Here is a 22,866-nt window from a genome sequence, read left to right as displayed (position 1 = left end):
CCGCCCTTCCCGCCATGCGCCCGGCGGAGGTTTCCTCGGGCGGGGAAAGTCCGTGGGGAGCCGCGGGGATTTGTGCCCTTCGGGATGGCGGCGATCGGGAAGGAAACCGGTGTGGCTGGGGGGTCTAGGGGATGGCCCGGGGGACCCAGCCCTGCTGGCCAGAGGAATGGGGCTGTGGTGGTCTTTGCCCTGGCTGTGCCGGGACGAAACAGGTTTGAAGACACCCTAAAGTTTTTCACTACCTTGCAGTCAAATCTGACATCTTCCTGGCTGGAAACTGGGGGAGTTATTAAACGTAGATAGTATTAAAGATCTTCAGAAGAACGTAAAGTGCTGTCAGTGCCCCCCAGGAACCCAGCGGTGTGACTGCTCGGTCCTCGGTGGCAGCGCCCGGCATCAGCCGTGCAGGGCGGCTTGTGATCGCTCAGCCCCCTGCCCTGAGATAAGTGCCCAGACAGGTGTGAGATTGCTAGCTGACTTAACAGTTTTTGTGTTAAACGGTGCTGCTAGGATGCTTTACGAGCAGGAGCCGGGAATGTGTGCTTTAGGTATGGTCTCTGCGTTCATACTGTACAGGCATTGGTCACTCCTTTTTAAAGCAAAATAAATTAATCCGTATATTGAATAACATGGAGGTGAGTGTTCACAGGTGTCCTGCCAAAGCTATTTGAAAGATTTGGCAGACCCTAAAGGAAAAGGCTTTCTTGTGCTTTTCAGCTTTAACTTAGCTGTCAAGCCCTGAGTATAGGTGAGCCTGTGTGATTTCTTTTAGTTTGCTTATTTTTCCTGCTGCTACTATACATACATATCCGGTAAGAAAGCTAAATAATTTCCCTAACCCTAGGAAAATGCAGTGTTTAGCAAAGGGTAGTGCTTCTGTTACATTCTGTCCAAACAGGGCTTGATTAGATAGCTTCGCTGAGTACCTCCTGTCTGTAACCAGGGAATTTGGACAGGGTAAATTTGAGATGGTCTAAAGTAATCTTGGAAAAGTTGTTAGACCTGATCTTAGGTATTGCTATGTACAACACAACTACGTCTAAGTGACAGTGGAGCATTTCTGAAAAGTAGGCCTAATGTGTCTTGAATCTGAATATCCATGATGAAAGGCTGCTTGCGTATTTTTTACCCAGTAATTTCTGGGCCAGTACCACTTGGATATTGCAGTCTCTCAGTCTTGTGTGCTTCATTATGTCTTATTCTTTTGGCAGTCTTGAAGCCAGCACGCTCTGTAATGCCTATGTGTGGTGCTGGTGGTACTTAGTGATTTGTCTGTTGCAGGTTTCATTTTCCTGGCATAGAAAGTGCCCCTGAAGTGTAGTAGGTCCTTTCAAGCTACACATTATTGCAATTTTAGAGTGACTAGAAATCTGGAAAGATGCTAGCTTGCATACAGTGTGTATGTTTTGGAGGTATTCTGAGCATTCACCTTGAAACTTCTAGCTTCCTTTGCAATGCATATTGCATTACTTACTTTCTTTAAATTTATAGATACAGTGGTGAAATTTTTTATTTCTGTTTGTTTTCTATATTATAGTAGCAGCTGTTTTCAGAGATGAGGACCTTCGTGATATGCAAATACCTAGGAAGAGGCATAAGCTTTTAATAGGCACAAACAGGAGAGAGGATCGCTTAGTTTCCAGCACATCTCTAAGGTGTTTTGCTGAAGCCTGTCTTCAAAAGGCATCAAATTGTGACCTGAAGACAACACAAAATGGAAAAATAATTGCAGCTGTACAGCTGTCCTCCTTCAGTTCCTTTATTTTTGCTGTATTTATGTCCAGTATAGCAAAGCTAGCGTGTGCTGCACTGGAATGGGCCTTATGTAGTTCTGCTTTGTCCTAGTGGACTACTGGAAGGAGGCATGAGGAAATGGGCTGTCTGCCCTGCAGAGACCTGTCCCTTTCTTCCAGACCCTCTAGAGAAGTGCTTGTCCAGAGGATTCTCATTGTTCAGAGTTCACCTCCAGGCCAAGAGTCTGGCGGCAGCAGCAGCAGAAGTGATAAGCATGTGTTTTTTCTAGGAATTTTCAACTGAGTTACCTGTTATAGAAAAGCAATGTTTCTGACTTTACATCAACTATAAAATCTTTTCAGTTACTGTCTTGTAGGGGGTGTTTTTTGTTACTTTATCCTTTAATTGAGAAAAGTGTTTGTTTGTAAGTCAAATACTAACAAATGAGGTGAATCAATCAAGTAGTGTTCCACCTATGTAATTGTAGGTTTCTCTGTGTGATTTAAATCAAAACTCGTAAGTATTGTAAATTTTCTTCTCCTGCCACCAAGCACGCCTTCCCCAAAGAGAGGTGAAAAAAATACCTAATTGAGAGTTATGCCAGTTATTTAAGCAAAGGTAAATAGCGGCATTCTTATTTTCGTGAAACGTGTAAATACTTTGAGAGAGAGAGAGAGTGCGCTTCCTTGTCTCTATAAATAAGGAAAAACTGATGAAGTGATAAAGCTAGTTCATACCTAGAAAGTCTTGGAAAACTCAAAAGAGGTACAAAGGAAAATAGACATTTTCAACAGCTTTGAATATTACCTGTGACAATAGTGAATGTGGTTATGTTGTGCATGGGAAGGAGAACATACAGGGCAGCAGGCTTTGTGTGTGTGTGATTTTGGTGTTTTAAGTTAATGCCTCTCTCGCTAAGGCTGCTTCTTTCAGTAGAAACAAACTCTTATACTTGGGTAGTCTGTGAAAGATATTAACTGTTGGATGGGTTATGCATCAATCTGAGCTGGCTATTTATCTCAGAGTGGCTTTCCTCTGCTTCTCCTGAGTTTATGTTCAGTAATTCAGCCTTAGATTTTGCTGCAAGTTACATTTGCCTCATTGGCAAATGAGTTGCAAAAGATGAGTTATTGTGTAACAGGACAGTCAACAAATGAGTAAAAAGAGGCAGAGAAACAGTGCTTTAAGTATGCAGAATATGGAGGGCTGGAGGGAATCAAAATACAGTATTCTCAACCTTTTCTTTTGTTACTAGTATTCCCTTAAAATAAAAATACTGTTTCTGTGTCCAAAATAAATACTTGGAGCAAAACAATGTAGTGGCTGTTCTTGACAGCCTATATCTGGTACAGTGAGTGGTGTGTGTTCAGTCGTTATCATCTGAAGTAGCCAGGTTTGGAAACCCCTGGCTTGGCCTGAATTAGTTGATAGCACCAGGAATGGACCAACATTCCTGGTCTGGATAAGTGGCTGATGAGTTCTGATGGCAGGGAAGACTTAACACCCCTCCCAGGCCCTAGGGACAGGCCAGGTAGTGCTTTGAGTTTAAAGTACCGTTAAAGTACTGGATATAGCGATGATCAGACTCAGCTTGTAGCTGGAGGTAACAGTGCAGTAAAGACAACTCTTCAGCTTTTCCAGACTGGGCCTCAAAAGTTTTTTGGAGTTCCTATTGAAACTCCAACTAAATCTACTCTGAACTGAAAAAATTCCCTGATCTGTGAGATCTCATTTACCAGATCCTACCCAGCATGTTTCAGGCATGCACTGAAGGGTGCCACATTGCGGATGTGCTAAGTTAAAGGGAACTGCGTGGTCCAGTACTGCTCAGTGCCACTGAGAAGCCTCAAATATGAGCAAGAACACAAAAAAATGAGACCCTGCTCCAAAGAGGTTATAAGCCAAGAGAAAACATTGTCTGGTGGGCAACAGGGCGACAGTGCTGTGATCTGTGCACGTCAGTGCATTAGGTTACATGGAAAGGGAGAGTCCTGAGGGAAAGAATGTGTAGGGGACTGCCATGTCCCCTTCATGGAAAGAAGAAAATCTTGATACCACTCTTTGTGAAGACAGACTGTTGTAGATACAGCCTAGAGTATTGTCTGTAGTGCTTGCAGCCCCACAAAGGTGGATTGAGTCCTTATCTATTTGTCTTACATTTTCCTCTGATTAAATCATCTGATAGTTGGGTCTTGTGTGTGGTATCTGTTTTGAGATGCAGACCTGATTGGTGTCATTGATGTTGCAGCATGGGAAGCTGGTCATGACAGTTCGTGGTATCATAACTCATGCTTGGGGAAAAATCTGTTGTCTAAATTTTAAAGACTCTGCTTTATGTGAAACTTAAATTCTGTTGTTCTGTTGGCAACCAGCCACATTTGAGAAGTTCTTCAAATGCTGCCTATCCCATCCCATACAGATGATTGCTTCTTTAGCTTAGCTGCTTTGTAGCCTTCCTTGGATTAATGTTCTGGACATGATGAAAAAAGCATCTAAAAAAGCAAAAGTATGTTCATGTATTTATCTGGCCTGAAGAGTGCTCATGCGAGCATTTGAGCTGACACAACCTAAAGAACGGTTAAAAACCCTGGGCGTGTTAAGGTGGTAGACAGTAGCAGGCAGTTCTCCTAGGAGATAATGACAGTGTGCCAGGATCATGCGGTGGTGGAACACGAGACAAGAGGGCAGGGCACTTGTGAACTGGTTCCAGATCTGCTGTCTAAATGGTGTCCTCCCTCAACTGGAGCCATCTGTTGAATTACCAATAGTGTTCAGATAGACTTTCCCAAGGCATTTCCCATCCTAATGCCACTCCATTGGGACAGCCAACCTGTGACTCCTCCTGAGGAGAGACTCCTCTCTGTCTCTTCTTTGGGGTACCAGTAGGATGTTTTGTGGCATGCTTGCTTGCAGCCTCTTCAGAGTATTTGAAGATAATGCAGTTGTCTTGCTAGCTAGGACACGGTGCCGTGGTGATTTAGAGAAGGGGAAGCTTGTCTTTCCTCACTGCAGTTGTTTGTCATGAGGGCAATGGAAAGTGAGCAGTGGCAGTGCTGCAGGCTGTAAGGAGGAATGGCTATAGGGACAACAACTCTCACCAAGATGGTGCAGGACCTGGGAAGGACCATGAGCCTTGTACGGCCATTTCTGGAGGACTGCAGTAAGAGCGTTTCTGATGTATGTTTCTGAAACCTTTGGGGAATCTGTGATCCAGGCAGTAAGGCCAAACCCTCTTCTTTGGGGGCAGGCCTGTTCTGGAGCATCATTGTCTCTGAGAATGTACTTGCCAGGTCATATGTTCAGCAGTTTTCACATAAACCTTGGATCCTGTTACAGAAGGGACAAAAACACAGCCTGGTGTCATCTTCAGTATGGTGATGTGTATGCTCGCCACCAGAGCCATTGCATGTGCATAATCCCGTAGGTGTGATGGTGGGGTCTGCCTGAGGAGGGGTGTGATTTGTCCTTTGCTGTTCTGGGAAATTCACCTAACGGATTTAAGTTCAGCTCACTGTTGCAGTCTAGAGAAAGAAAGGCTAACGAGTTCTTTAATCTTTGGAGCTGGCTTTTGCACTGTATGCTTAGAGCCGTGGCTGTCCTTAACCTGTGTGGACCCTGGACCCTTGTTTGCAGTGTGAGTTTGTTTGTGGAAGGGCACATGGGCACAGGAGGGGTCTTAGTGTCAGAGAGAAGGCTTTTGGAGAAACAGCCATATACAATTGCAAATTTGTGTTCGAAGATTTAAAAGTATTTTCATACAGCTAGTGAAAAAACCACTGATTTATCAATACGAACTTTTATCTTTGTGAAGACTTGAAGTCCACAATAGGATTTTGCAAACTGTATCACTAGATAGCTGCTGGCTTGCAAAGACTATTTTGTAACCCATTTGTAAGTCTGCAGAGTTAAAACAAGGATTTATTTTTTTTTTCTTAATTTTCTCTCAAACCTTTACACCTGTGGCTTTTGTGGTAACTAGAGAGCAGTGGTACGTAACACTAGGTGGCTGTCTAACAAGTGATTTCTCGATTCAAGGCTCGTAAAGCAAATCAGCACTGGCGGCACCACTTTGAGTGTTTGTATGTGTTCACTTCCTCTTCAGCTACAGAAGAAAGGTAGCTAGTGCGTAACTACAGAAAATGACAGCAATATAATATGTGAATAGTTATGGCTGCTGGCGGTAAAAGCACGCCACAGCCCTGCTTCACAGAGGACAGAAGGAAACTAGACCCTTGTGTGGGCTTGTTTCTCCGCCACTGAGAAGACTGGATTAAAAGTAAAACCCAGACCTGAGATCCTTTCCAGTTCACTGTCCCTTATGAGGGCTTTACTGCATCATAAATTATGGTATGTTTCACGTTTGTTTGCATTTCTTTTTGTTTGCAGGCCACAAACCAGTGCTGCGCTTTCCTTACTGGAACACTAGAGGCTGTTCTCAGAAGTAGGTCCCTCAAAGAGCTGGCCCGCAGCACCCACTCACAGGCCACGCACAGTGGGTTTCTGATGCTCCTTGAGATAGTTGCGTTGTTGTTATGGGCTGCTCGTGAGCTCAGAGCCTGTGATGTCTGCAGCTGTAGTGCCTTCTCTAGTGGCTTACAGCTGGAACGTAAGAGAGGCCGTTGGTGATTTTTCTACCCAGCAGGTGAACTTTTGTCACTATAGCATGAAGAATTGCTAGGACAAGGCTTCCTATAACACTGTCTTCTGAAATCATTAGTCAGTCTTAGCGTCAAGTCTTTTACAGAGGTGATAGCTAAAGGAAGCCTAGGAACAACTATTTCTTAAGTAAGGTTGAAAACAACCTCTTTTACTGAAGCTTTTTAAGAGACTTTGAACAGCTTGGCCAGACACAAACACCTGTAAATACTCTGAACCCACTCCTCAGGTGCAGAGGAGCAGCAGGAGAGATGCATGATTTGGGACATAGCAGGAGGTTCTGATTCCCTGGAGATGAGACTTGGAACAGCCTCAGGGCTGCTTCTGGCTGGGCCAGCTGCAACTATCCCCTGGGATCAGTGCTGCTGGGTTGCAGCAGAGCCATGTGCTGCTCCCATTTCCCTTTCTTCTTGCCTCCGGCGTTTCTGATTTGGAGCTCATAGTTGCAGGGTAGAGTTGGCTTCACTGGCTATCTGTCATCCTGGCATTTCCCTGTATGGGAGGAGTTGTAGCCCCCCAGCTGGCATCACCTACTTACTCTGTCTCCGTACCTTTGCTGCTCACATTTTTAATGAACTGGCACCAACAGCACCTCCTCCAGTCTGGGGAGTCTGGTTCCACTTGGGAAGTAGCAGACCTTGTGATTCTGATTTCAGGGTAGATGGGCACAAGGAGACCATCTGTGTTTTAAACAGTAGGGTGTTTGGAGCAGGGTAAATTTGGTAAGTGTGATGGTAGCGCCTTCTCATCTCTTTGGGAACAGCGGGTAGGACACAGGCTGGAGATCACATCGAGGAGGACAGACCTGTGAAGCCTGTAGTGTCCTGTAAAGTTTGCTTACCTGGCTTTTGCTTCTGAGTGAGTATCTCCTGCATTTGCAGTGAAGTGCCACAGCCTCCTTCCAGTGCCATGAGCTCATGCGATGGGCATGACTGGTCAGTTCTTCTCTCTGAATGCTAACTGTCTCTGGTGAGGAGACAGAGCAGTGGTGCTAGGTATGCACCTAGGCTTTTGGCAGAATTTCAGATTCGAAAGACCACATTGGACCTGGCACCAGGACCTTTTCCCCACCACCTTCCCTAGTGAAGGATCTTGCACATGGGGCCACACAGTGATTGAGAAATGAGAGAGGAGTGCAAGGCTGGGGAGGGTGGTGACAGTGGCTTTTGAGCTATCTGTGGCTAATTTATCAGTGATGGGTACTCATTGTCTCTAAAACATTGCATAGTAAACTGGGTATGAGTTGACATCTGGGCTAGATTAAATAATCAATGAATCCTCTCATGCTTCCATTTCAAAGTTGTGTTTTAATGATTGTATCTTTAAACTTGTCTTCACTGAAGAGCTGACCTGAGCTCTGTACCAGGGTTTAGCTAATTTTCATCACTGCTTCACTTCTGTCCACCTCCCATTCTCCTTCCTGCTCCCATGGAAAAATCCTTATCTTGTTTGGAAGCCCTTGGGCTGGAGATATTTTCTCACATGCGTGTTGGCAAGAACAGAAGCAGACTGGAGGCAAGAAGGTAGGCGTAGGACTGCAGCCTGTCCAGCCTGGGTTAGGCCAAGCAAGCAGGAAACAGAAACACATAGTATTGACCAACTGTAGAAGAGGTATATCTTTGGGTACCTCCTGTTTGTTTAGCTATTGTCCAGAGTTTTACCATTATAGATTCATCATCCTTTACCAGGATGGCATGTGTGACAGTGTTGGCTGTTGCCTGTGGAAGACAGGTAGATTTGGTACGGCATATGTGGAAAGAGGAGTTGCCTTTGGGTAAAGAATTTGAAATCCCAGGAATTCCCATGCCAAATTTTGTACTATTTTTTTTACTCTTGATTCTATGAGACTGTGAAGAGGGTGAAGAAACACAATGTGGACTTAAAAAAAAAAATTACATAAGTTTGAATCTTCCAAAGTGTCTTAGTGATTTCTAGACGTTAATTTTATTCGGCGATTGCTTGGACTTGTGTACTCAAGGCATAAGTGCATATTTGCCAGTCGTCATCTGTCATCTTTTCAACTCCTGACTTACCACTGTATGAGAATTCAGCCCCTTGATTAACTTCTGCCTTGGTTTTTTTTTCCTCCCTTCAGACAAGTGAGAGAGAGACTAAAGCAGCAAGTTGCTGAGATGAAAGAGAAATTTCCAGGCTTCAGACCAGGACTCGCAATTTTGCAGGTACTGTTTTCCTTAATGACAGCTACAGAAATTCTGTATTGTTTTGCAATGGTAAGTGCACAGCTGATGAGCTTCATCAAAACTTCCTCGCAATGGTAACATTTTATATGGAATAGAAGAGTAGAGTTCCCTGTGGGATGGTAACACAGTTCTGTGATATCTTTTCCCCAAGTACTGGGGCGCAGAAACATTTTGGAGGTTTTCAGTTGTTTTTTTTTTTCTTTCATCAGACCCTTGCAGTTCTCTGAGTGTTGCGTTTATGAAATGGTGAAAGTAGGCTTCTTGCCTATTAAGAGGAAGCTCGTAGACTCTTTTCAAGTCTCTGCATTTGTGTGAGCCCCAAAGCCTGTTTGCTTTCAGAGATGTGTTTGTATCAGAAATCTTTGAAATGGGATATTTATTAAGGAATGTGGTCTGCTGTTAGGTCAGAACATGGAGAGAGAAGGGGGGCAACAGGGGGAAATAAAAAAACAACAAAAACAAAACAAAACAAAACCAAAACAAAAACCACCTTTGGCCAGGAAGATTTTGAGTGCAGAGGATGAAACAAAATCCCATTGCTGAATTTGATATCTATCATCAGAAGTGTGAGTAAGTACTAGAGTCTACACAGAAATGCTTGTGGAGGAAAAAAGCACTCAGTACAAGGTTTTGGCCCGTATTTGGTGGAATTAAGGTGATTTTTTTTTTTTCCTTGCAGCTATAAAAAATGGAAACTCTTTGTGTTTAGATCAGAAGGTGACTAGCAGTAGCAAGTGTCATGTAACAGGAAGGGACTGTGTGGCCACAAAGGATTGATGGACTGTAAGTGGCTTCTTAGAGAAGTGCCTTCTGTCCGTATTCAGTATTTTGGGCTCCTTATGAGCTCTTGGTGCCTGTCTCTGGATTCCAGTGGTAAGACCACTATAGTACACGAAGACCATGCTTCTCTTCGGTGCCAGGAACAAATTTGGTTGGTTGGTTGGTTTTTTTTCTGGTTTTCTTTTCTGTTAGCTGTAAGGAGGTCATCTCTACAGAAGACTTCAGGTGTTTAGAAGTCTTCAGGTGTTTAGAAGAAAGGAGGAAGGCCTTTTAAATAAAATTTAGTACGGCATGCTTTGATGGAAGTTGCTGAACTGCTGACCTTGTAAACTGTCTTCAAAAATTGCTGTCTTGTAGTGTTGTTGGATTATTTTCTTGGTTGGCCTGTGTTCTCTTCAATCCTGGGTTGTCTCAGAGTCCTTCACAACCTGTTTGCTCTTTGGCTGTCTGACGCTTTTGTAAGCTACCAAATAGTCTGGGCTTGGAGTTCATCTCCTAATACTGATATTGTCAGCTATTTATTTTTCAGTTAAGTCAGGACAATTTCTGATATCTAGCACCCCACACAAGATGTGCTCTCTTTCTTGGGAGATATCTAGGGTCCTCTGAGCTCAAAGAATAAGTCAGTTAATCTTTTTTTTTTTTTTTTGTCCTGTGGTCAGGAATGTCCTCTTTTCCACAATGTATACGGTCTGTTTGCAGACATCTCCTGGTGCCCACACTCTTCCTTCTTTTCTGCCCTGTATGAGGCATACCTTTCCCTAAACCCATCAGACTTTAAAGGGGAGATGGCCCCTTTGTCTAACTCTAGGGAAGAAGCAGCAATGTATGCTGGGTGATCAGGTAATGCAGTCACCCCTGCAGTTTGTAATCAGCGTGAGAACCAAGGATAGTTCCCAAGTACCAGGGAACCAGGTTTCAAGACTTTGCTTATCAGCTTTTTCTTATTTGCCCCTCATTTTCTTATGGTTACAAGGAGTATTACCTTTAACAAAACATACTAGATGATGCAAGCAGTCTTCTGAAATGCAGTGTACTGTAAGCACCCAATACTGCCAAAAACTACAGGCATTTGTTCCACTTGCTGCTTTCTCTTTGTGCATCACTTTGTTCTTGTTTTGTTGTTTTTTGTTTGGCAGGAAAATTCTCAAGGTTCAAAACAGCAGTGGAAGAAATCTCTCCATCAAGGCACACGTATGTGCATAAAATTAAGACTCCTGGGTATCAAAGAGACCCGACTTTTCTGAAAGCCTTAATCAAATAATTGAATGTTATCAGCACCTGCTGATCGTGTTAATTAGCTGGAGATTTAACTTTCTCAGATGAGATGGCAGGCAGTATTTTCTGCTTAGAGAGCACTGTGTTTCTAAGGTTTTTCAACAGGTGTAAATGATATTTATGCAGGAGATCAGACAACAGGTCTTTAGCTGCCTCTTACTTGAAAGAATAGTTTGCTGTTAGCTCCAGCTACTTATAACCTCTGTCAGTGTGTTTTACAGTTATTTAAGAATACCTCTGTCTCCTTGCTGTAGCTCAAAGGAAACCAAGGAAGCTAAGGGTTAAGCCCATCTCAGCCTGTGACTGGGTCTCTATTCTGCAGTGTGACTCAACTGTCTTTTCATCCTTAGGTTGGAAATCGGGATGATTCGAACCTCTACATTAATATGAAGTTGAAGGCTGCTGCTGAGGTAATGCCCAAACTCTTAATATTTATTTTAAATCTCCTACAATAGGTCAAATCTGAAGATGAAAAACAGGTGCAAATCAAATAGTTTTGTCTAAGCTTTGCCCGTATTGGAGAAACCAGCGTTGGCCTGAATTCTTTGTTATAAGGAAGTAGTATAGGTGTGTAACCTGACAGCCAAGCGGGGTACTCTGGTAACAACAGCGTGGGTTGGTGCCACATTCTGTGTGATCATCTGCTAGATTACCTGTGTCTGAAGTCCTGATGCTCTCTTTCCTGACGTGTCACCATGTGCTTATCTTCCCTGAATGGCTTGTATGAGCAGTTGCCTTGCATCTGTCACTGAGTGGTACGTTACATGCTACAGCGGGGCTGGGAACATAGACGAATCCCTCTTTCTCTAGGTGGTACCTGGCATCTTCTCTGATGGCATTTCAAGGCTGTATGCTGTCAAGCCAAGATGTTGTTGTCCATGTCAAAAGGTGAATAGGACAGTTGAAGTATGGACCAATCTAAGTAGGCAAAGCACTGATCTTTCTTCTTCTTCTTTTTCATTGATGGTATTTCCAAATAATAGGACTGTATCTACAGGAACAGGAGATAGACCTGGGAGATGTGACAGAATGTAGCTGTGACTGGGCTGGACTGAGAGAATAGCTGGATCAATCTCTGATGTCAGTTCAGAAATCAGATAATTTGTTGGCATTCTCATTTGCAGATTGGGATCAGTGCTAATCACATAAAACTGCCAAACACAGCAACAGAAGCTGATGTAAGTAACATAACCAGTAATGAAAAAATACGTAACGTTGGTGTTGAGCTCTCATTTTATAAAAAATACTACTTGCCCATAGATATTACCTCATGAAAAAAGAGCTGGAACTTGCTGAGGTTTTTGTTTTGTTTTATTATTTTTAAAAGAAAACTAAAACATTACAATGTAAAATTTAGAGACTTCTAAAAATAAAAATGTTGAGTCATTTATACGCTTGGGTGGAAGAGCTAAACATATCATGTGTATCTTTTAATCTAGATAGGATTATGCTTTTTCCTTTACATCAGTCATGTTTCAGTTTATCGACCATTAGGTTTTTGCTCTTTACTTGTTGTAGGTCCTCAAGTGCATTGCCTCTTTGAATGGAGACCCTGCTGTTCATGGCTTTATAGTGCAGCTGCCACTTGACTCTGATAAACCCATCAATACAGAAAAAATAACCAATGCTGTTGCACCTGAGAAGGATGTAGATGGGTAAACTGACTTCACCCCTGGAGAGCATGACAGCTATTCCAGAAAGAAACCTCTTTTTTTTCTTTTTTTTTTTTGTTTTAAAAAAAAAAACTTTTGAACGGTGATCATGAAGCTGGGAATCTTACTTGGCCTTTATTCTTTCAAAATACAGCTTAAGTAGCATCAATGCTGGGAAACTCTCTAGAGGGGACCTTGGAGACTGCTTTATTCCCTGTACGCCAAAAGGATGCATGGAACTTATCAGACAGACAGGTAAGGAGATTTCTATCCCTTATTCATGAGTGCATTAGTGTTCAATAAGAGGAGAAATTACGCACATTGTAAGGCTGTGCTCCACATTGAAACTTTTGTTGAGATGCCACGCTTCATCTCTGCATTTTCAGATAGTAAATGAACTAGTTTTAAAATGGTCCCTCCCAACTCCAATTCCCTATCATGCACAACCCAAAAGAAAAAGTGTCCTGAAGTACCAGAGCCAGACTTACACTGATCAAAGACTCCAGAGCCATTTGAATTAGTTTGTAATAGGATGCACAATGACTTATTTTTACTTTCTCTTAACTTTCTGTGGTGCAGGCATCCAGGTTGCAGGGAAAAGAGCTGTAGTGATTGGTCGCAGTAAGATCGTTGGTGCTCCCATGCATGACCTCCTGCTCTGGAATCATGCGACGGTAACCACTTGCCATTCAAAGACCTCAACGCTGGCTGAGGAGGTAAGGACAGACTGGGTGCATGAGGCTGTAGTTATCTGCTGCAAGCCAGTACTGCCTGCTGCACATTGCTACTTGGTGTATTGCTACTCTAAGTTACTTGGTCTGGGTTGTCTTTCATTCGAAACCATTTCCCAGTCCTGTTCATTGTATGATTGTGTAAATACTTCTGCTTGAATAGGATCCTGATTATTTTTGGCCCTTAATTAGAGGGTTTAAATTATAACAATAAAATTATTATTTTTATTTTCTTTGGGCAGTGCTGAGAATTTAATCATCCTTCCCTAATCTCCATGTAGGGGCCTGCAAGACAGCATATGTTTTTGGTTTTTTCCAAAAAGGCCAGGTGGTCTTTTGCTTTAATGGCTGGGAAATGCTAGACCAAGTATTTTCTCCATTATTTTTTTTCCCACTCTATTTTCTATGACTGGGAGTTGGTACCATTTTCCTCTTTAGCAGTGAGAGTGACAGAAATAGTGTGTTGCTGTGCTGCCACCTACTTGGATTTCATAAAGCAATCAACACTGCCAGGCTCTGTAGGCAAGTATTAAAGCTGAAAAGGAGGTAGGTGTATTTGAATATAACTCACGAAGAAGATCAAAAACACTGCAATGCTTCATGCCGTTAAGTTGCTGTTCAATAAGACTGTCATTAGGTTAACAATTGAAGTGCTAATTCTTAATGAACTCTTAAAAATAGTTTATCTCCCTAGAAGATTAAAAGAAAAAATTCCAAGGGATAGCAGCTTCCCAAGCAAACATGAATGAACCAGTGCAAGAACTGACAACGAGCTTTAGTCTCTTGCACCAGCTTTGTGACCAGATCTGTCCAATTTACAGAGTACTGTCTGAACGAATATTAGTGCCGAACTACAATCAGCTGTCCCTGGAGTTGCATGTTACACAGTCCTGGACGTAAAAACTACAAGATAGTGCTGCCACAAGTGAAGAGCTGCTTAGAGTTCTGTGCAGGGGTTGTTCTTGGCTGCTGTCTGATGAGTGCTGGGTATATTTCTAGCATTGAAAAGAGCAGCTGAATATGCAGGGATATTTGAAGGGAGGAAGATAAGAATATGCAGAAGGCTTTGATTATATCTAAAAGCAGTCTGTATGATCCACTTGGGAATCATGGAGGAGTTCAAAGGAGGTTGTGAAGTGTTGACTAGCAATAGTTCAAGGTAGGAGTGTGAAAATAGGCCGTAATTTCTGACTGGAGGAATTTGTCCTTGCCAAGGAACTGCTAGCTACCTTTAATTGCTGACGATGCCCTTCCACCCCTCTGATGGCAATGGGTGAGCACGCGGTTTCACTGCAGTTGTAGCTGGTCTAAGTTGCTGCTGAAGTGGCTCTATGTTTTTCCACTGCTGGCGTGATACAGAGTTGTTTATTTGTCTCTTTTTTTTATAGGTTGGTAAAGCTGATATCCTGGTGGTTGCAGCTGGTAAAGCTGAAATGGTAAAAGGTGAATGGATCAAACCTGGTGCAATTGTAATAGACTGTGGAATTAACCATGTGCCAGGTACGTGGGTAATGTATAAAGAGTGGGGATGTGTTTATTTGTATATAAGTGCAGTTGCTAAGTAAGTACATGGATACTGTTTCCTTGGTGTTTCTAGTTGATGCCGACTTCTTTCTCTTTTAAGTCTGTCTTAAGTAATGATGGCAACCCCTGAAGATGCCAGAATAAAAAAATGGTTGATCTCAAGTACTGTCCTAAAGCAGATCAGTGGCGGTTTTGTTTCTGCCTTCAATGAGGCTGATTAGGAAAGAGGAGGCCTAGGCAATACTGCAACAGAATATCCATATAATTTGCCCCAACTACATAGTGAAGTCTTGCTGTTGTTGTCACTTGAGAGTGCGCCGCTTCAGTGTCATTACTTTGCAGTTAGATGTGATTAAGCTGTTCTGTTTGAAATACATAAATGGCAAGCAGTCTCTTAAAGAAGCTGTGGATTTGTTGAGTCACAACATTAACTTCTTAGGCTTGAATGGCTGTTGTCTTGAAACAAAGCAGCTTCTGCAACAGTATTGGTGACAGTGGCTCTGGCATAGAATAAAGTGCTTTAACATAATGGATTTTAGGATAGGGTTTCACTTATCTACTCCTTCCTTGCAAAGGAGGAACAGACAGTCTGGCAATTTCTGTTTTCATCTTGTTTTAAATCCAAATTACAGATATTGAATGATATGGAAAATTAGTCACCATCCAACTATCTCTGTTCTACACCCACAAGGCTTTTAAAAGGTAGTTTTCATAATTAATCAGTCATTTTCTTGCCATTATTTAATGGAATGTAAAGAAATTTCTGTTCAGCAGTCTTGTTCCTCAAAGATGACATTGAGTTGCATTTAAAAACATTAGTCCTCTAATTAAAATTAAAAAGTCATCTGCTGTTGCTGTTTGTTGCTTGATGTTTTTGTGCCAAGCTACCCAAACTTAGGCAATTTGCCAAAACCCACAGGGTCACTGCTGATTTGCATGAAGCAGAATGGCTTGGAGTCTCCTCCACTAACATGTTGCAAATAAAACTACCATTTTGTTTCTGACATATGGTATGACCTTTTTTTCAGGCTTGATGTGAACTGCAAATCTGAGGACACATTCCTGTTTCTTTGCAATTAGTCTGCCTTGGGCAGTGACCTGAGATCTGAGCTTCTTGTAGACCCAACCTGGTCAATGTTGCATGGCAATATGCTTAATGGCATTGTGAGACTCGGTAATCAGGGCTTGGTAGAGTACCATGGAAATTGTCAGATTTCAAAATGATGAATGCCACAGACTGTTTTTTCTGTGGTTTTCTGAAGCTGCTGAGTTTTCCTGCATCTTTCTTCCCTTCTGATAGGTTGTGAAAAAGTTTTCAGATGAATCTTTTGGGAAATCAGTGCCAGAATTGTGCAAATTGCAATGCTACAGAAATAACAGCAGCTAGTTTGCCAGCTTCTCCAGCTACCCCGCTGTACTGATAGAATATTGCTGCTAGCTGTGATGGTGCTTTGAACATGGCAGGGGCAGAAATAGCACAGTTGCCATACATCTTACCATAGCTGTAAGTGCACCCAGCTAGGTGCCTCCTAGGTGTAGATGTGAGTTGCAGCTGGAGGACATAGCAATCTCTGGATATACCTGTACTTTGCAAGTTGGGGTGCCCTGTACAGGAAAATCCCAATATGATCTGACATATCAGGACATTAACTTCATGCAGGCTTGCCAAGTTGGAGTTAAAAAAAGTTATAGCCATGTAGAACCAAGTAAATGCAGCTGTTCTGTTTCTGAATGGAGGGTGGCCTGTATACTCCCAAGGCTGCCAGTTTGGAGGCTAGAATAGGCAGTTAGGCACAACTGGCTTTGTGTTCATGTGTACTGCAGCTGAACAGAATTTCTTCCAGGTCTCCAGGTAGAGAAAGAGGAAGAGAGGATCTCCTGAAACCTCTATTAGAGCAGACAAGTGTGTCTTATTCCCTTTCCAAACTGGATTGTATTTGTCTTTCTCTCCCCACTGCTGCAGTTGGAGAGCTGGTCCAGTAAATATTCTGAATGCCTTGTTCCAGGCCTGTAGAAATTACTCTGCTACAGGAAGGGAGAGCAGTGCAGGCAGAGGATACTCCCAGAGATGGCATAGTCTCTGACCTGTCCCTCTCTGACTCCTGATGGAGGAAGCAACCCTGTTCAAAGTCCTCTTCTGCTATGGGATTTTGCAGCCCTAGCCAACAGGGAACCTTGAACAGTGAGATATGAGAGGAGCAAGGGAGGATCAGCCTCTGTGGGTCTCAATGCCATGCTCTTCAAGCACCAGAGAAGCTAGAAAGGTATATAAAGTCTTGACTTGATGCTCTGTTTGTGTCTTCATGTGCTGGGAATCAAGCTGGCATCACAGGCCTGTAAGATCAGATTGTGTTGGATCCCTCATGAAACATCTTTCCCAGTGGTGTCCGGAAAAAGATGACTGCAAGCAGGTGGTCTTATGTTTTATACATAAGGGTTGTGTATGGTCTTGTGTGTTTGCAGTCATATATCCACCAGAAACATACTACAGTTGCATGTGTGTTGGCACAGATTTGCTTGGAAGTCATGTGGATATTCCCAGCCCTTGTCTGGTGAAAGTAGGACTGTGAATTAACTCCGGTCCAGAAGCTGCACTCAGGCTATCTTTGAAGATAGGTGGAGATCATCATACCTGTTCATTCCATGTATGTAGGCATGTCTGTCATTTCTTTGATCTCAGAGTCCTTGGATACTCTCTTTCTTGTCTTCCAGCTGGCCAGAGACTCTGCTGGACCAAAGAAGACACAGGCACTGGGAATGGTTGTAGCATCACTGATACCTTCTGTTAACTAGTTTGGTTTTTTTAAGAGTGGGATGATGAATATTGAGAAGGTGAAATTCTGGAGAGAGTCAGAAAGTGTTGTATGTGAGCTTTCCTTGAAAAGAATAAAGATAATTGAATAGCTCCTAAGTTGTGCTTAGCAGTGCTGGGCGTGAGGTGTGGATGCAGAGGCAGGGACTGGGGATTTGTTTGACTTGTGCTCATCACTGTGTCTGTGTAACAGATTAGGCTGTTTGTGTTTGGAGTGCCTACTTGTTTTCTTTGTTCTTGGGCCTGCAGTCTTCCTGGCCAGGGTGGCTGGTAAGCCTGCTTGGCATCTTTGGAAGAAAATATGATTATGTTATTTGCCTTTTGCAACCTTCATTAAGCTGGTCTCTAGGCTGGAAGGCCAGACCGGTCTGCAGTTCAGGCAGCAAAGCTGACAGTGGCTGTAGAAACACTGTTTAACAGCTGTGATGTTGTTCAAGCTTTGAACTTTAGGGAGAAGTAGTGTTACTTAAAACACAAACACAGCAAAACATCCAAGCTGCTAATTGTCAGTGGCAATGCACCTAAAAATTAGCGTGGGCAGGAGCTGCTTTTGTTCCCTCTTTGGTTTTAACATAATCAGCTGTTTAGGAGTTTATTTTCTCTTCCACTCCTCCTCCTTGCCAAACGTATGTTAAAGTTATTGATTGTGTTCTGTTCGAAACATGCAGTTATTGTATGCAATATAATATTTCAATGTAACAACATTAAAATCTATCTTCAGGTTTTTCACACTGCTTAGAAGTTCTCTAGAGTCCTCATATCTGAAATGAGGATCTGCCACTCCAGGAGAAACTTAGATTTTATTTTTTTGATATGCTGTGTCTATAATCAGCGATGTCATCCTTAGATGACTGTGCCAGTTTGCTAATACATTTTGCTTTTTTCTCTCTTCATGGTGAGCTTAAAGGTTACCACTGGAAAAAAGTGCTATATCTGCCTCTGAATTGTCAGGTGATGTAGTGCAGCACGATACAGCAACTTTTTTTGCCAGAGGGAAAGGAGATTATTCTGCTGGAGCTCTCTCAAGCCACCTGTGAGGTTTGTTTCGACAAAAGACTGATCTCTGTGAACTGCAGTATTTACTGGGCCATCATTAGAATGGCAATGAGTAATTGAAAAGCTCAGCACTTTCTGTCTTCAATTTCTGTAAAGGCAGGTGATTTTATTTAATAGTAAGGCCTAGATGTCCTCCAAAATGGAACAAAGGAAATGTAAACCTGGGGTTTTGGAACAAGTCAGCCATGTTTCTTCTCTCATTTCTTCTAGACCATTGGTTTATATCTCCTTCAAGTTGGAAACTCTACTAATCCTTCAGAGCAATACAGCAGGAGCTGTGAGAGGATGGTTCAGGTGACATCTCTATTATATGTCCCATTTGTAAGACTCACAGATGTAAGACTTGGTCTGTGCTTGGGTCCTGCTGCAATATTTTTTTTTTTTTTTTTTTTTTTTTGGAGTCATCTTCAGACTGCCCTGTCGGCCACGTGCCACTGAGACAATACTTGCATCCTCAAGGAAAGGAGGATCTATCTGACTGAGGATAAATGGTACTTAATGGGAAGATACATTGCATGAGCTGTTGATACTCTCTGAGTGAAGTATGATGACAACAGCTTCATCTTGTGATGTTGTTTTAACTTCTTATCTTTCTTTACAGCTTCCTGGGTACTCAGCTTCTGTTTTGTTTACTTCCACAGAGGAAAAGATTTCAGCTTCAGTCAGTGCTGCCTCCTCTGTTGTTTTGGTGAAATGTGATGTGTAGCTTACTTTTTCCTTAAATCCCCAGACAGCACAAAGGCCAGTGGAAAAAGAGTTGTAGGAGATGTGACATACAGTACAGCAAAGGAAAAAGCTTCTTACATCACCCCAGTTCCTGGTGGCGTTGGACCTATGACTGTGGCCATGTTAATGCAGGTAGGTGGACAGACTGTGAGACTGCTAGTTGTCTCCTCTGTGTTTGCCTTTGGGGTATGTTGCTGCTGACCCTCAGCACAACTGGTGCTTCCTTCTTGCTCTTACGGAGGTCTAGTTAGGATTTCTAACTTCTAGTCCAAACAATTTGGATTCAGTTAACTCAGGAAGAAGATGGACCTTAAGGAAATGTTAGGATGCAGTTTCTGTGGTTGGGTTTTTTTCTGGGTTTTTTTTTGAATGTGGTCTCTCAAAACAGGGAGAAACAGACTTGTCTTACAATGCTCTGGCTGTAATTCTAAAACTATCCATTGGATGATTGGATAAAAAGGAGGAGAGTAATGGTATAAGCCAGCTCCCTCTGTTTCCTGCTTTGCTTAAGAAACCCTGCTGGCACAGAACACCCCAAAAAAATCCAGCACACTGAAAGACAGATAGGTATATGTATAGATAGATGTGGTGGGGTTTTTTTTCTTTTTAAGAGAACTACAAGCAGAACCTTATTTTGGACTGTTAGTAAATGCTTTAATCAAAGCACTTTGTGTTAATCCCAAACTGAGACAGATGGGAGGGGAAAACCTTTCTGAGTCTCTTTGTTAACCAGCATGGTTCATACAGTGGTGGTTGCTATAATGCATTCTCATGCTCATTTTAGAGCACAGTGGAGAGTGCGCAGCGTTTTCTGGAGAAGTTCCAGCCTGGAAAATGGAACATCCAATATAACCAGCTTACCCTAAAGATGCCTGTTCCAAGGTAATGCTTTCAAGTGAAGCCACTGGCAATATTCAAACAGTATAGTATTCACTTCTGTTCCCAAGCTTTGCATAATATGGGCCATACATGTATGTAGACTGTAGCTGGGATTGAAGTTTGGAGAGAAGTGGAGAGAAAGCACTGTGAGGCCTTCCAAAGGGAGCAGAGCTAACCTGCAGTGGTGCTGTGCCGTATGTTGAAGTGTAGGCTTGGGTCATCCTGATAATATTAAGGCATAAACATGGACTTCCACAGATTCTTTAGGCCAGCTAGATAGTTGCTGATTCAGTCAATAGTGAGACAATGGTATTTTGGAAAATTTTCAGTCTGACATGGCAAAAGCCTAGCATCTTGAAGTAGGAGTTGTTGGTGTCACGTCCCCAAGGAGCAGTTGAAAATATACAAAGTACCATAAGGGAGCATAACACATTGCCTACAAAAAGGCATTCTTGAGGTGGGAGGAGTAGGGGGGGTACTGATGGTTGGTTGGTTGGTTGTTTTTAAAAAAAGGCAACTCTGAGGATGTATCTGTTCTAATGTAGTCAGTATTGGTGAGATTGCTTCATTTAACTAGGAGGGGTTAAAGCTTCCCTTTTCAAATACAGATAAGGTGTTTGTACTTTATGCCATCCAGAATCGGGGAATTTGTGAGAAGTCTTTAACTTACAAATTGGCCTTACTCTCTTTCTTTAAGTGATATTGAAATATCGCAGTCTTACATACCCAAGGCCATTGATCAAGTTGCAAAAGAAGTTGGCCTGCTCCCTGATGAAGTGGAGCTCTATGGCCAAACTAAAGCCAAGGTTCATCTATCAGCTCTGAAACGGCTGAAGAACCAGCCAGATGGCAAATACATTGTTGTTACTGGGTAAGTACTTCCTTAATTGAGGTATCACTTACATGATGTCATGGTGAAAAGAAATTTTATTAGCACAGCTTGTCTGTGCTGTAAGGTGACTGTGTGGGGTGCTCTGGGTTTTAGTAAATCACACTGTGAAAATCTAGTGGTTTGGGATTTATCTCTTGTGGCAAATAGTGGGAATGTAGTTTTACATTTCTCTCCTAGAGGTGAATTGTTTTGGTCTGCAGGTCAGGATTATAAAGGGCATACTGGATCATAGCTGAAGTTCTCCTAGTCTAGTAGCCTGCCTTCAAGAGTAACTAGCAAGTTGTTTCAGAGGAAAGTCTTCAGCAATTATGTGATAATTTGCCATTCATTCCAGTTCTCTTACAAACTGATGAAGATTAGCTGAAGTCTGAGACAATCCAGAATTTGAATTGGCATTAACTGCAATCACTGGATGACTGTTTTGTGTCACACCCACTGCGAGGGTTTAATTGTGTCTGTTCTGCTTTTTCACTGCAGGATAACTCCTACTCCCCTGGGAGAGGGGAAGAGCACCACCACTGTCGGTCTTGTTCAAGCCTTAGGAGCACACCTTCACCAGAATGTCTTTGCCTGTGTTCGGCAGCCTTCTCAGGGGCCAACCTTTGGTATAAAAGGTATGAGCTGTTCTGTTGCTTGCAATTGGACTAAATGGGGAAAGATGATATTCAGAGATTTTATTCTGCTGCACTGTAGTTTTACATATTTCCCAGTTACAACTGCATTTCTTTTAAGAAACAAAAACCTTGGGTAAGTTCTTCAGTGTTGTCTTCAATTACTGTGCTGGGATTTAAACTAAGCTGCTCTATAGTAGCTGCCGCCTTAAAGCCATTAAGCAAACACATGTAATACCACTCTGGGCTAGAGAGACCTTTATTTGCATGATCTGACTATTGCCTCTCTGTAGGTGGAGCTGCCGGTGGTGGCTATTGTCAAGTTATCCCCATGGAAGAGGTAATTCTTTATACAAAGCCTCATTGCACATATAGCACGCAGACCTTGAAGAGATACTGCAGTCAGATAACGTAAAAAATCTTTTTTGTTTATGGCTCAGTGTAGCACTCCCAAGAACTGGGTGCTTGACTTCAGCAAAGCTTGTTTTGTTAAAAAAAAAAAAACACAAAAATATCTTTTACCCCCAATATATTACCCCAACTAATATCTTTGGTTGTTTCAGAAGGGTGCCTGCATGGTCAGGGAACTTCATAGAACTGGGAATTCCCAGTTCCTCTGTTCCCTCCTCTTCTCTGCCTTGAATTGCTGTATACCCTTGAGCAAAGTACATCGTGCACCTTTTTTTCCTAGCACTGAAATGAAGATAATAATGACTTAATATGTTTTGGAAGCATATTAAGTAGTTCTGTCAGCAGCAGTGGTCACCAGCACTTTCTGTGAGCTATTTTGGGGTACTTGTGTTTTAGATTACTAACATGAAATGGGAAGAGGGAACTTGGGAATCAGTAATGCCAAGACCTCAGGCTGTGGCGGACTGGCACTGCAGCATATTTCTGACGTGACTTGGCAACAAGTAAAATCTTGTGTCTGGGGACAGGGAATTGAAATGCACGTGTAGCACGTGCTTTCATGCTTCTCTCAACTCTCAAAGTAATTGCCTGTAGAATTCTACCTTTGTCTCATGTGCTATAGATTGACACAGCAATTCTAGGAAGAAGGCAGAAATGATCAAAAAGGCTGTTTGTTCCAGTTGATGCAGCAAGTCCATAAAAGATAAAAATGTTAAAGAGGCAGAATATTGATTTAGTCAGGTGCCAAGAACATGTATGAATGATAGATGTGACAGGAAAAATAATCTTCTCCTCCTTGGGAGTGGTAATAAGATGAGCCAAAATACTTGACTGTGTGCAGCAGTGGGAAACAGCCCCACTCTTCGAACCAAACTGACTGAAAGGACTTTCATTGAGTATGACCCACGTGGTATAAATACACG

The 22,866-nt window shown here is 42.5% G+C and overlaps 1 protein-coding gene across 1 annotated transcript in view; it reads left to right on the top strand.

Moving 5' to 3' along the window:
* Positions 1-84: 84 nt before the first annotated feature.
* The window catches only part of MTHFD1 (methylenetetrahydrofolate dehydrogenase (NADP+ dependent) 1, methenyltetrahydrofolate cyclohydrolase, formyltetrahydrofolate synthetase), a 42,206-nt gene continuing 19,424 nt past the window's right edge, over positions 85-22,866 (top strand). Inside the window, exons 1-13 of the mRNA XM_009709385.1 lie at positions 85-212; positions 8,486-8,570; positions 11,000-11,059; positions 11,774-11,827; positions 12,168-12,304; positions 12,456-12,556; positions 12,881-13,017; positions 14,421-14,532; positions 19,155-19,282; positions 19,935-20,032; positions 20,727-20,900; positions 21,399-21,535; positions 21,826-21,872. Of these exons, the coding sequence (XP_009707687.1) occupies positions 85-212; positions 8,486-8,570; positions 11,000-11,059; positions 11,774-11,827; positions 12,168-12,304; positions 12,456-12,556; positions 12,881-13,017; positions 14,421-14,532; positions 19,155-19,282; positions 19,935-20,032; positions 20,727-20,900; positions 21,399-21,535; positions 21,826-21,872 (1,398 nt within the window). The remainder of the gene's footprint in view (positions 213-8,485; positions 8,571-10,999; positions 11,060-11,773; positions 11,828-12,167; positions 12,305-12,455; positions 12,557-12,880; positions 13,018-14,420; positions 14,533-19,154; positions 19,283-19,934; positions 20,033-20,726; positions 20,901-21,398; positions 21,536-21,825; positions 21,873-22,866) is intronic.

The sequence above is a fragment of the Cariama cristata genome, unplaced genomic scaffold (genome assembly GCF_000690535.1).
Source record: "Cariama cristata isolate BGI_N322 unplaced genomic scaffold, ASM69053v1 scaffold18370, whole genome shotgun sequence".
Lineage (NCBI taxonomy): Eukaryota > Metazoa > Chordata > Aves > Cariamiformes > Cariamidae > Cariama > Cariama cristata.
Note: the sequence above shows the minus strand (reverse complement) of the source record. Positions and strands in the feature narration are given on the sequence as shown.